At 34.9% G+C, this 12,636-nt stretch overlaps 3 protein-coding genes across 4 annotated transcripts in view; all 3 read left to right on the top strand.

The window, feature by feature from the left end:
• The first annotated feature begins 628 nt into the window (after positions 1–628).
• LOC9320791 (glutathione S-transferase U8) lies at positions 629–1,929 on the top strand. The gene is made up of 2 exons (XM_002884679.2): positions 629–1,168; positions 1,330–1,929. Exons 1-2 carry the CDS (start codon positions 845–847, stop codon positions 1,678–1,680), a joined length of 675 nt encoding a protein of 224 aa, XP_002884725.1. The 5' UTR covers positions 629–844; the 3' UTR covers positions 1,681–1,929.
• Positions 1,930–4,942: 3,013 nt separating this feature from the next.
• LOC110229748 lies at positions 4,943–8,186 on the top strand. The gene is made up of 2 exons (XM_021030553.1): positions 4,943–7,609; positions 7,895–8,186. Exon 1 carries the CDS (start codon positions 5,620–5,622, stop codon positions 6,676–6,678), a length of 1,059 nt encoding a protein of 352 aa, XP_020886212.1. The 5' UTR covers positions 4,943–5,619; the 3' UTR covers positions 6,679–7,609; positions 7,895–8,186.
• A 2,690-nt stretch (positions 8,187–10,876) lies between these two features.
• LOC9318678 (beta-glucosidase 23) overlaps positions 10,877–12,636 on the top strand; it is a 7,435-nt gene continuing 5,675 nt past the window's right edge. Inside the window, exons 1-4 of one of the 2 annotated variants that reach the window (XM_021030552.1) lie at positions 10,925–11,145; positions 11,476–11,545; positions 11,639–11,694; positions 11,808–11,883. In XM_021030552.1, coding sequence (XP_020886211.1) covers positions 10,984–11,145; positions 11,476–11,545; positions 11,639–11,694; positions 11,808–11,883 — 364 coding nt within the window. In that variant the 5' untranslated portion in view covers positions 10,925–10,983. Of the gene's footprint in view, positions 11,146–11,475; positions 11,546–11,638; positions 11,695–11,807; positions 11,884–12,636 lie in introns of both variants that reach the window. The other variant, XM_021030551.1, reaches the window with a different exon arrangement.

Genomic DNA, 12,636 nt, shown 5'->3' with positions numbered 1-12,636 from the left:
AAAACAAAAACAAAAAATACAAAAATGTTATCTACTAAAACAGGGGCCGAATAGGTTTCGGTTCAATTGGGTTTCAAAAAGGGCCCAATAGGTTTCGGTTAAAATCAGCCCAATCAAATTGCGTATCCTAGTTTAGTTTGAGGCTTTGGGTCTTTCGCAGGGATTTCTAAAGTTACAGATGTTAAACTATTCATTATTCAATATTCATTACTATTGGGCCTAGCGAAGATGGCCTGTTTTGAAAATTCCGGTTAGAGAGACCAGTTTCTTCCACAGTTGTGATTTGTGAACGTAATTGCTTACGTAATCCCTCGCAACAAAAAAAAACTAAACATAAATATAAAAGATTTGAATCCGTCAAAAGCTGTCGGTATCATTGAATTTTCCCTTAATACGGAGTATATAATAATACTAAATAATTTTTTCTTCAATTACGAAGCGATTATGTAATTAGAAGCAAAAGCTATCATGACTACTTATGAAAGAATTTTTTATTTTAATTTTCTTACACAAAATAAATAGGCTGTGCTATATATTACGTATATACTATCGGCTATCGCCCTCAATTGTGTAATTTAAAAAAAAAAAAAAAATTTAGTAATTAAATTACAGCACATATATATGGTACTCAACCACTACCCTCCATTAGAGTCAAAAAGTTGACCAATTATTATTTATTTTATTATTCTCAACATTATTTTACTTTTCTTATATGACAAAGTATTCTTCATACATGCATTTAACCAAATCCAAAGTGACAATAAATAACTGCAAACCAGCATTGTTCAAGAAAACAAACACAAGAGGAAAGCCAAACAGGGTAAGTTTTCTCTAAACCTGAAAGATGAACCAAGAAGAGCAAGTAAAGCTGATGGGGTTATGGGGAAGTCCTTTTAGTAAAAGAGTAGAGATGGCCCTAAAACTTAAGGGCATACCTTATGAGTACATTGAAGAAGATGTTTATGGTAACAAGAGCCCTATGCTTCTCAAGTACAACCCTGTCCACAAGAAGGTCCCTGTCCTCATCCACAATGGTAGATCGATAGCTGAATCTTTGGTGATTGTCGAATACATCGAAGATACGTGGAAGACAAGTCACACGATATTGCCTCAAGATCCTTATGAACGTGCCATGGCCCGTTTTTGGGCTAAGTATGTGGATGACAAGGTAAACTCATGTTGATCTAATTATTCTTAATACTACAATTAAATTATATTATAGGTTTGAGATTTATATAATGAATCTTGAATTGAATATCAAAGTATCACGTAATATCAAGATTCAAGATACATGTCTTAAAGAGCATTGTATTGGTCTCTGGGTTTTAGGTAATGTTAGCAGTGAAGAAGGCTTGTTGGGGACCGGAGAGTGAAAGAGAAAAAGAAGTGAAAGAGGCTTATGAGTGTTTGAAATGTTTAGAAAAAGTGCTTGGAGATAAACTTTTTTTCGGAGGAGAGACAATTGGATTTGTCGATATAGCGGCTGATTTCATAGGATATTGGTTGGGGATCTTCCAAGAAGCTTCAGGCGTCACGATCATGACCGCGGAGGAGTTTCCAAAACTTCAACGTTGGTCGGAAGATTTCGTGGGAAATGACTTTATTAAGGAAGTCTTGCCGCCTAAGGAGAAGCTCGTGGCTGTTTTGAAGGCCATGTTTGGAAGTGTTACATCTAATTAAACGTAATAAGACCGTCGTAATTGATTGTTTGGTAATAGAAGAAAGTTTTTAATTATTGCTCAATTTGGGGAAAATATAGTTTATCTGTTTACTTAGATACCTTTATCTGTTTATTTAGACTCAAAAGTGGTGACGAAAACAAATCAAGCTGGTTCAACACTAAAAATTATTGAAAAAAAAAAAACTAGATTATTGAAATTGTAGTGAAACGACGAGTGGTTGATGGATAAAGGTACGTTAATGTTTTCACTTTTCACTACAGGCGATATCGGATCTGTGACTAAAATAAATTATCGGCTCTGTTATACTGTTACTAATCAATTTTTTAAAAGAATAGATTTATGTCTACTTGCCATTCTCAGTGCCACTTAAAAAGTTTTTCCTATATATATTTATTTTTGTTCAAAATATTAATTCAAATTATATACGTAGTGGACATTTAATGATAGAAGGAGCCATTGATGGAACACATTAGCACCATGCTATCTACAATTTCCAATATCTTCTTGTAATACTCAAAAGATTGGATCTACAATCTCACGATAGAAATAAAGAAAAGAAACGCTTAACGGTCTTTCTTCTTTTTCACCAACAAGTATATTATGTCACATCTGAATCTAGATAATAACATCAGCACAAACCAAATACATATTTATTTTTTATTTTTATTTTTGGTAAAAGAAAATATATATTTATCATATTATAAGTTTTCTAATGAAGAGTTTTTAATACGAAGAAATGAGTCCCCAGATAAAAATGAAGCTTATGAAATAAATTGAGCATCGCGACGTTTGTGTTATGAAATCATTTAGCGGAGCAGTATCTGCCGATTAATTCCCTGGTCCCCTATAGTTGTAGGCAAGATGATGGATCGATCCTTCAGATGGTCATGCTATCAATTTCGCTGTAAATTATTACACGACCTTTTTTAATATAATAAAACTACTAACGTGGATCGCATGGTATTTTAATATAATAAAAATGTTTTAAGAAATTAAGGAAATGGAAGATCCCACCGTCCACCAATAAAATACCGAGTGAACGATTTAAACCAGTGTTAAATTTTCGATTTGGCATGGTGTAAAATTACTATAATTAACAACACATGCAAACCGCCTTTCTTTCTCTCTCACGTTAGAGCCGTAAATATGCAAATATTTCTCTCTTTTAAAACTAACCGATTACATAATTGCGATAGAAATATTCCTTAAATTATATCAGATTCCTTAGCAACAAATTACTATACCTTAAAATTATATTAGATAACTTTATATATTACTGTTTTACATGCAACCAAGCAAGAGCGGATGTACACGTTTGATGTGGGAGCAAGTTCCACATCAAACTTTGATTGTCTATATATGTAATTATGAGAGACAATTGGAATAATTGGTTAGAATCAGTCTTTTTCCCTAGTGGATCTTTAATTCTTTTGTACATGCTGTGGTGTGGGTGTAAGCAAATTCGAACCATTCCTCCCCCCTAATGAAATTTGTTTTTGGACTCGCCACTGCAACTAAGTGTATCAACTTGAGTGACTAGCTAGGATTCTAAGTTCTTTTAGGTAGGACTCGTTGTTGCGACACATTTTGGTGATTAGTTTTAAAATGTTAAAAGTTTATATCATTTGAAAAGTCTAATAGTCAGTATACTGATAATATAAAAACAGTACTCTATAAACGATTCTTTGTTGCGGTTAGCGACGTCGAAACAAAAAGGACCAAGACTTTCACCTATTAGACTACTTTTGTTTTCTGTATAACCATTTTGGTTAGACTTCAAAACCATTTCTTAGCTAAAGATCGTTGGTTTGAGCCTTTGCCAACCAAAATGTATGCTCTCTGCTAATTTCTTAATGTTCTTTAGGTTGAAGGAGCCGTAGAAGAAGCTTATAGAGGACCGAGCGTGTGGGACATCTACTGTAGGAAATATTCATGTATGTCTCTCGCCGAAATGTATACTCGTGACTTCTTATTAATGGATTTTTATCTGATTAATTCATCTCTTAAGTTTATATTTGCTAAAAATAATAAAATTTCAGTCAGATGCAGTGGACATAACGAGGATGTGGCCACTGTGATTTCTACCATCGTGTTATAATTTTAATTTTGATATAGTGTTTTTCCTCTTCAATTTCATAGGTTATAATTTTTAATTTGAATATTGGGATTCTTTTAGTGTATAACAAGAAAAATTGAACAAAAAGAAAATGATCAAATCTTAATATCTTTCCTTGTGTAGAAAACAGAGTCGTTGACTTTTTGTAGCTTTTTTTTTCTCTTGGAAAGCACACATACTGATACAGGCAAAAGAAACGGAAGATGTATAAATACATTTTAAACATTCTAATAAATAGTGAATATCTAATAATATTCAGAAAAAATATTGCAAAATGTTGTTCAAAATATTCAATTATTTCCAATATTATTAAAGTTTATATAGAATGTTATATATTTCAGTAATTGATGTATTTAGTATACTTATAATACATGAGCATTTAGTCAAATTCATATTACATCAAAAGATAACTTCATTTTAAAAAAGTTACAAAAAAGATTCATTCAGTACTACAGTTTAATATTGTTTTTGACTTTTTTTTCTTCTTTATATTATCTGAAAATTCTAGACTGAAGCTGAAACATGTGATATGGAAATTAAAGGTGTATCAGTATCCACATAAAGAGGAGTGGTGTCGCTCACCCTTGTTCAATAACATTAATACATTTTTAAGCAACAGCTTAATTGGTAGACATGTATTAATTGGGAAATATGCTCTGAGATGATACAACCATGGTTCCAACTGTTAACCACCATAACTGATAAACATGTCTTAATTGGGAATTATGCTATGAGATTATTCAACCATGGTTCCAACTTCCAAGTGTTGACAACCATAGTTGGTAACATGTTGCTTCAATGGATGCAGGGCCGGCCCGCAAGACAGGCCACCCAAGCGGTGGCTTGGGGCACCACAATTTTTTTTTTTTTTATAAGGTTTTTTTTTTTTTTTTTTGGTAAAAAGGTCCATAAAATGAAAATATTTGGTAAAAACTAAAGTCTTTTTCGAAAAAAATAAATAAAATAGGGCCCAAACAATTAAATTTGAATGTAATAATATTCAAAATATCATTATTTTTGTATAATTTATTAAAAATAGGTCAAAAAAAAATTTTAGCCCTAAAACTTATAAATATATTGGGCTTCATTTTATTTTTCGTGTAGGGCCTCACAAATGCTCGGACCAGCACTGAATGGATGATCCGATATCATTGCATATTAAATTATATCTCGTTAACCACGAGATAATATTATATGTTGGAAATTTGAAAAAAAAAATATAGCCACGGACCGTGGTCTTTGACCCTAAGAAAAAAAGAGAAAAAAAAAACAATATACTGTTTATTATAGGAGTTGTAGAAAATCGGGCAACCATATTCGATATGACTTATGATTTATTATTAAATGTTATTAAGGATATTATTAATTAAAATAATATAAATTTCACATTTTAATATGTACACTCGTTGGACACGCGGAATATTATATGTTCTAAATTTAAAAAAAATTAAAGTAATACAACGATCTCTGGAGTCTAGACCATGCAAATAAAGCATCCGATTTAAATATAATAATTTTCCAATAGTTTAGTCAAATAAAAAAGTGAAAGAAAATAATATACAACCTATAACGTCAATATCCATGTACGCAGTAATAATTAGGATATGATATAAAACACGATATTTTGATATATACACAATAGAAAATTAAAAAAATGATCATCATCTAGGGACAAATCCAAAATTACAGTTTGCGCAGCTACAGTAACTTTCTGGCGATTTCTCTAGAACCCTCGAGATTTCTCTTCACCGACTCACTTTTCCGGTGATTCCTTTTCCGGCGAGCTCGGATTTTCTTTCCGTTTCAACGGATCTGAGACATATGTCAATGGCAGACAAGGAGTTGTGGATATCTCTTCAAAACCTGAACCTTGGCTTGGAGCATAGCCCTTTAAAGATCTCAAACGATGCTAAAAACAGGCGAGATGCTGAACACCGGCTTAGTCTTGTTGTTCAAGGGCTGCATCCTTCTCAAAATCCAGCTGGAATTAAGGTGATGATGCCAAAGATTTGGAAATTGGAAGGTCGTGTTACCAGTCGAATTAATGATGATGGATCTGTCCAATTCTTCTTCAGGCATGAACACCAACTTCTCACAGTTCTTGATAACGGGCCATGGACCTATAAAGACTGGCTTGTTGTAGTTGATCGCTGGACCCGTCGAAATTACCCGGATTTCCTTCGTATCATCCGCTTTTGGGTAAAAATTCTGAACCTTCCTGATGATTCTAAGAGTGACAGCGTGATTCGTGAAGTTGGTGGAGTGTTGGGTCATGTTGATGAGGTTCATATACAGCAACCATCTGCAGACCAAGTCGGGGAAGTTCGGGTCCGTGTTCCAATTGATGTCGATGATCGGTTACTCTTTGCTCGCTACTTCAACTTGGATGATTCTCGACCGCCAGTGCTAATTCGATTTGTTTATGATAAACTCCGTAGATTCTGTTCTACCTGTGGAGGCCTAAACCATCTTGCTACACATTGTAACTTCCAAGTTCAAGAAGCAGAGCATCTGCAGTTACCACCTCCAATCCCTGTCCCTGTTGCGCATCACATGGTAGACCAACCATATACCCCTACTGAAGGTGCTAATGATACAATGGGAGAAACAGTAGGGTCCAATCTGAATATGGAGGTGTCAGAAAATCAAGATCAGAATAATTCTCAAGGAGAAGACATGGAGTTTACTCATCCAAGTGAAGTCCAAGATACAGTTAATGCTATTTTTGAGATTCAGGAAATGGGTGTAGGTTCAGTGTTTGGACAGAACAGAGGAACCAAGAGAAAGGTTAATGACTCCGCTGATGCAGAACAGGCTTCGACTTCTAACAAGAGAATTCAAGGGGAGGTGGATACCCCGAAACCACCATCTCCAGAATGAGAATTTTGCATTGGAATTGCCAAGGGTTGAGGAACCCCTTGACAATTCCATATCTTAAGGATATCAATCGTCGACATAAGATTGATATCATGTTCCTCGTGGAGACGAAAAATAAGGATCACTATGTACAGAAACTAGGTACGGATCTCCATTTTGATCATCAAATTTTGGTCTCTCCTGATGGTCTAAGTGGAGGGTTAGCTATCTTTTGGCGGAGTACGGTGCAGTGTGATATTCTCTCCTCTCCTACTCTAAATTACACAGATATGTACATTACTGAAGGCCAATCTACCTTTTGTCTTACCTATGTGTATGGTAATCCTGAGAGAAAGTCAAGACAGTACATGTGGCAGAAGATGGAAAATCTAGTTAGAGGAGGTCTTTACCAAAGCAAGCCTAGAGTGGTTCTCGGTGATTTTAATGAGATAAAAAACAACCAGGAGAAGCTTGGAGGACCACCTAGGCCAGAATGGCAATTTCTAAATTTCAGAAGGATGCTAAATGTTTCTGGGCTTCATGAGATAAGAACGTTTGGAGGTATATTCACTTGGATTGGGAATCGTAGTGTTGGTACTATTCAATCCAGACTTGATAGAGTGGTGGCCACTGCAGAATGGAAGGATAAATTCCCTAAAGCTCGAGTCCAGCTTCTAGACTGGGTTGGTTCTGACCATAAACCGTTGTTGTTGATTACAGATGACAACAAATGGAGGGGTAGGAAATTATTTCGCTATGACAATCGCTGGAGAAATAATAGAGAACTGCAGCTGACTCTCCAAAGTACTTGGGATCAAAAATGCAAAATGCTACCTCCACAAGAATTTCAAGAAGCTCTTAAGAAGTGCAGGCATAGTATTTCTTCTTGGAAGTCAGAACACGCCAATAACTCTCACCAGAAGATCCAGCAGCTTCATGAAGCACTTCAGAAAGCGTATAACTCTCATTCCCTTGATTTTAATTACATTACAAGCTTAAAACAAAAATTACAGCAGGAGTACAAATCGGAGGAAGAATATTGGAGAACCAAGAGCAGAGTATTATGGATGCAGGCTGGTGATAAAAACACCAAGTATTTTCATGCCAAAACTAAGCAACGAAGAAGTTATAATCGTATCACTGCCCTTGAGGATGATGATGGCAATGTTCAGCAGTCTGATAAAGATATTCAGAACATTATACGAACATACTTTACTAACCTTTATTCTTCTTCTGGCAGTGAAAATCTCGACCTAGTTCTCCAACATATCCAGCCCAAAGTCACTGCAGTTATGAACCAGCAGCTCACTGCTCCTGTTACGGAGGAAGAAATCTTTCAAGCTCTTTCTCAAATGAATGTTGATAAGGCGCCAGGCCCTGATGGACTCACAGCGGGGTTTTTCAAGTACCATTGGGAAACCATAAAGTCAGGTTTGATCAATTATGTAAAACTTTTCTTTCAAACTGGGTACTTGAATCCTGAAATGAACCATACCTACATATGCCTTGTTCCAAAAATTGATTCCCCTACTAAAGTGAAAGACTTCAGGCCGATTAGTTTATGCAACATAGCGTACAAGCTCATCTCAAAGATTTTAGCAAACAGACTTAAGCCATGGCTTCACTATATAATTTCAGAATCCCAGTCTGCTTTTATCCCTGGTCGGTTTATAACTGATAACATTATCATTACTCATGAGCTCTTACATTCATTGCGTACCAGGAAAATTAAAAACCCATATATGGCTTTGAAGCTTGATATTGCAAAGGCTTTTGACAAAGTTGAGTGGGATTATATTGAAAAAATATTAAGACGACTTGGTTTTGCAGATCAATGGTGTCAATGGATAATGAAGTGTGTTACTTCAGTAACATATTCAGTGCTTGTTAATGGTTCACCAACAAAGAAGATCATACCATCTAGAGGCTTGCGCCAAGGTGACCCTATTTCCCCTTATCTCTATCTTTTATGCACTGAAGGACTCTCTTCCCTTCTTACTCATGCAATGAACACAAATGCTATTCATGGCTTCAAAGCTAGTTGCAATGGACCAGCCATTTCTCATATGCTTTTTGCTGACGACTCATTACTTTTCTGTCAAGCTAATGCTGCGGAATGCCAACAACTTCTTTCCATACTCAATGCTTATGCGAAAGCTTCAGGCCAATACGTTAATTTTCAAAAGTCTGCAATACTATTTGGGAAGACTGTCACTCTTGAAACTCAGCAACACATTACCACTGCTACAGGTATTGCAAAAACAGGAAGTTTTGGCAAGTACTTGGGGTTGCCTGAGGCAGTAGGACAGAATAAATGTGATACTTTTGGTTTCATTGCCCAGAGAGTTCAGCAAAAGCTTCAAAGTTGGTATTCAAATTTTTTATCATTGGCTGGGAAAGAAGTGTTGATAAAGTCTATAGCTACTGCTCTCCCAACATATACTATGTCCTGTTTTATACTGCCTAAGAAGCTCCTCTCTCAAATTACAGGACATATAAGACGATTCTGGTGGTCCACTATCAAGGAAAAGCAAAAGATTCCATGGATTGCTTGGCGCAGAATGACTACTTTGAAGCAGTATGGTGGAATGGGGTTCAGGGACTTAAACCTCTTTAACACAGCGTTGTTGGCTAAACAAGGTTGGAGGCTGCTAAAGGAACCACAATCACTGCTTGCCCGAGTCCTAAGAGCTAAGTACTTCTCCAAATCCTCTTTAATGGAGGCAAAGCCTGGATATCGTCCAAGTCATGCATGGAGAAGCATTTTGCAGGGTATGCAGCTTATTAAGCAGGGTTTAAAATGGAGTGTAGGAGATGGAAATACGATTAAGGCCTGGCATGATCCATGGCTTAGTAATCCTCCTAGACCTGCTCGTGGTTTACCTTCTTCTACCACTGATCATTTTCTAGTTTCAGATCTCATGAAGCCTGATCTAAATGAATGGGATGACACCAAGCTTCATGACAGAGTGCACCCTGAAGATATACCAATTATTAAGAGTACTCGCTTAAGGCAATTCAAGGCACCTGATGTTCCAACCTGGATCTTTACTAAGGATGGTCAATACAGTGTCAAATCTGGTTATCATCAATTAACTAAGCCAGGTACAGAGCATTTCTTGCCTAATCCTACAATGACTACTATATGGAAGCAGCTTTGGAAATTAAATATCCCACCAAAAATCAAACATTTTTGGTGGAGAGTTATGCATAATGCTCTTCCAGTAGCTAATAACCTTGCTAGCAGGAGACTCAAAGTCATACCAGATTGTATTTTCTGTGGTGATGCACAAGAATCAATCCTCCACCTTCTCTTTCAATGCCGTTTTGCAAAAGAAGTGTGGGAATTGTCACCACTACATATTGAGCCAGGTCAGTTGGAGAGTAGAGATCTGCTTGATGATATAATGCAATATCTATTCAAGTTTAGTAACCAAGCTAAGTCTAAGGAGTACCTTTTTCCATTTATTGGCTGGAGATTATGGAAAGCTCGAAATGAGTTATTCTTTAACAACAAAAGATGGGCTATCCCTGAGATTATTCATAATGCCATGATGGATTTTAAATTATGGACAGATTCCCAGGCTACTCCTAATATATCTCTCCTGAAACATGGAAAGTCAAAGGCTACTGCTCTCCAAGAAATAATGCACCATACTTCTTCCTTTGTTTGTTGTGTAGATGCTTCCTGGCTTGATTCACAGTCACGGGCAGGTATTGGGTGGATTCTATATAATCCACAGGGCTGTCGTGTTCTTAGAGGATTCTCCTCTGTCGCTCCAGTTACTTCTGCCCTGGAGGCCGAGGCCTTGGCGCTTAAAGAAGCACTTTTTCATCTCAGACGTCTTAATTACGTGGATGTTACCTTCTGTGGTGACTCAATGCTCCTCTATTGCCATCTGGAGAAGATAAAGAAGATGCCACATTCTGTTCCTGGTTGCTTGGAAATTCAATCATATCTGGATGATATTATAGCTTTATCTCTGAACTCTTTTGCTTTCAAGTTTATTTGTAGAAATGATAACAGTGTAGCTGATCTACTAGCTAAAACGGCTAGAAGCCAAAATCTCCCTTTTACTATCTCTTGGGAGTACTAAGTTGTATGCAGTACTAAGTTTCTTATATTAATGAAAAGTTGGCCGACAAAAAAAAAAAAAAAAAAAAAAAAAAATGATCAATATGGCCTGGCTGGGTATATTATTAAAAAAACCATAAAGAGAAATCAATAATTGAACGAAGATCACTATATAAAGAACGTCTTTGTTATGTAAAAGAACCATCCTAAACATTTTATCTTGAAGAAAATCAGAAAGTTAATTACAAACAAAAATGGCTTTGCAAAAGCTTCCTCTCGTTGGGCTGCTTTTGCTCCTAACCATCGTCGCCTCTCCAGCAAATGCAGATGGACCTGTTTGCCCGCCGTCGACCAAACTAAGTCGGGCAAGTTTCCCTGAAGGTTTTTTATTTGGCACGGCTACTGCGGCATACCAGGTACAATATAAGTTTCTGTGAGCACTTCTTGACATACATATAAACAAAAATCTATGAACTATTTCACACAAAAATAATATGTTACCATGCAAGATTCTTTTTTTTTTTTTTTCATGCAAGATTCTTATAGACAGATTTTTTCAAAAAAAAAAAAGATTCTTATAGACAGTATAGTTGAATCCTTTTTTTTTTCTTGCTAATTATCTAATGAAATCTGTATCATGATAGTTACCTAACATCACTTCAACAATATGATATATAGCAAATTAGCCTATAATTTTAAATATCATTTCCTAAGCACGTACGTAAGCTATTTTGTTATGTCATTAGGTTGAAGGTGCAATCAATGAAACTTGTCGTGGACCGGCCTTATGGGACATCTACTGTAGGAGATATCCAGGTTAGTATTTCTACATTATCTCTTATGTACTTTATATAGTTAGAATTTTTTGGTTTACCTAATCTTTTACTTTTTCTTAATTTTATATTTCAGCGAGATGCAATAACGATAACGGCGATGTGGCTGTTGATTTCTTCCATCGTTATAAGGTATATATTAATAAAGATTGAAGAAATTCTTTATCATAATATATATCCTAATAGTTTATTGAATAGTCCATTTATACTAGATGTTGATATTCTCATCTGAAAAATGTTTGCAGGAAGATATTCAACTAATGAAGAACCTAAACACAGACGCTTTCAGAATGTCTATCGCATGGCCAAGAATATTTCCTCGTGAGTAAATGTGCTAAGGGATCGATCGATCTATATACAAATATCTCTATACTATTAAAAGAGAAGTACAAATGAAAATGGGTCAGGGTTAAAATCAGAAAATTGACCCGAAATTCTGAAATCGGATCTTTGAAATTTTTTTGGAATATAAATTCGAATTAATAATGAAAAATTGAAATAAAATCAAATATTTATGGAAATCAAATAAAATCTGATTGTACTTATAGTAACTAATAATAAAAGCATATTCCAAACAATATACATTAATTACGTATAATAAATTTGTTCATATATTTTTGGGACTAATTCCATAACAATTAACGTTTTTGTCATTAATTTCGCTCATTTTAGCCAATTATCATTAATTAAAAGATATTTTACTTGCTTCTAAAGATTTCTAGAAAATTTATCACAAATAACCCATCTGTTTTATAAATTAAATTGATATTTTTATTTTGGTCGTGTAAATTAAATAGATATTTTTATTTTGGTCGTGTAAATTAAATAGATATGAAATCCATGTAACTAATTTTAATTTAATTAGATTAAATCGAAATTATGATATTTTCATACCTATAGCTTACCAAAAGAAGTTTAATTTTCAATTTATAAAGATTTCTTGAATATGATTTTAGAATTATTCAACAAGATGATAAGTATTTATTAATTTTGTGAATCATGAAAAATAATAATTAAATTTTAATCATTATACTTCATCTTTCAATCTCTCATCTAGATACATATTCTATTATT

This window comes from Arabidopsis lyrata (genome assembly GCF_000004255.2).
Source record: "Arabidopsis lyrata subsp. lyrata unplaced genomic scaffold ARALYscaffold_3, whole genome shotgun sequence".
NCBI classification, from domain to species: domain Eukaryota; kingdom Viridiplantae; phylum Streptophyta; class Magnoliopsida; order Brassicales; family Brassicaceae; genus Arabidopsis; species Arabidopsis lyrata.
The sequence above is the reverse complement of the archived record's forward strand: the minus strand, read 5'-3'. Positions and strand labels throughout refer to the sequence as shown.

Excerpts from the sequence above, each read along its gene's own strand:
- LOC9320791 (XM_002884679.2), top strand. The coding sequence starts at position 845 with ATGAACCAAGAAGAGCAAGTAAAGCTGATGGGGTTATGGGGAAGTCCT. Across the intron at positions 1,169-1,329 it reads CTAAGTATGTGGATGACAAG|GTAATGTTAGCAGTGAAGAA; the intron begins GTAAACTCATGT and ends TCTGGGTTTTAG.
- LOC110229748 (XM_021030553.1), top strand. The coding sequence starts at position 5,620 with ATGTCAATGGCAGACAAGGAGTTGTGGATATCTCTTCAAAACCTGAAC.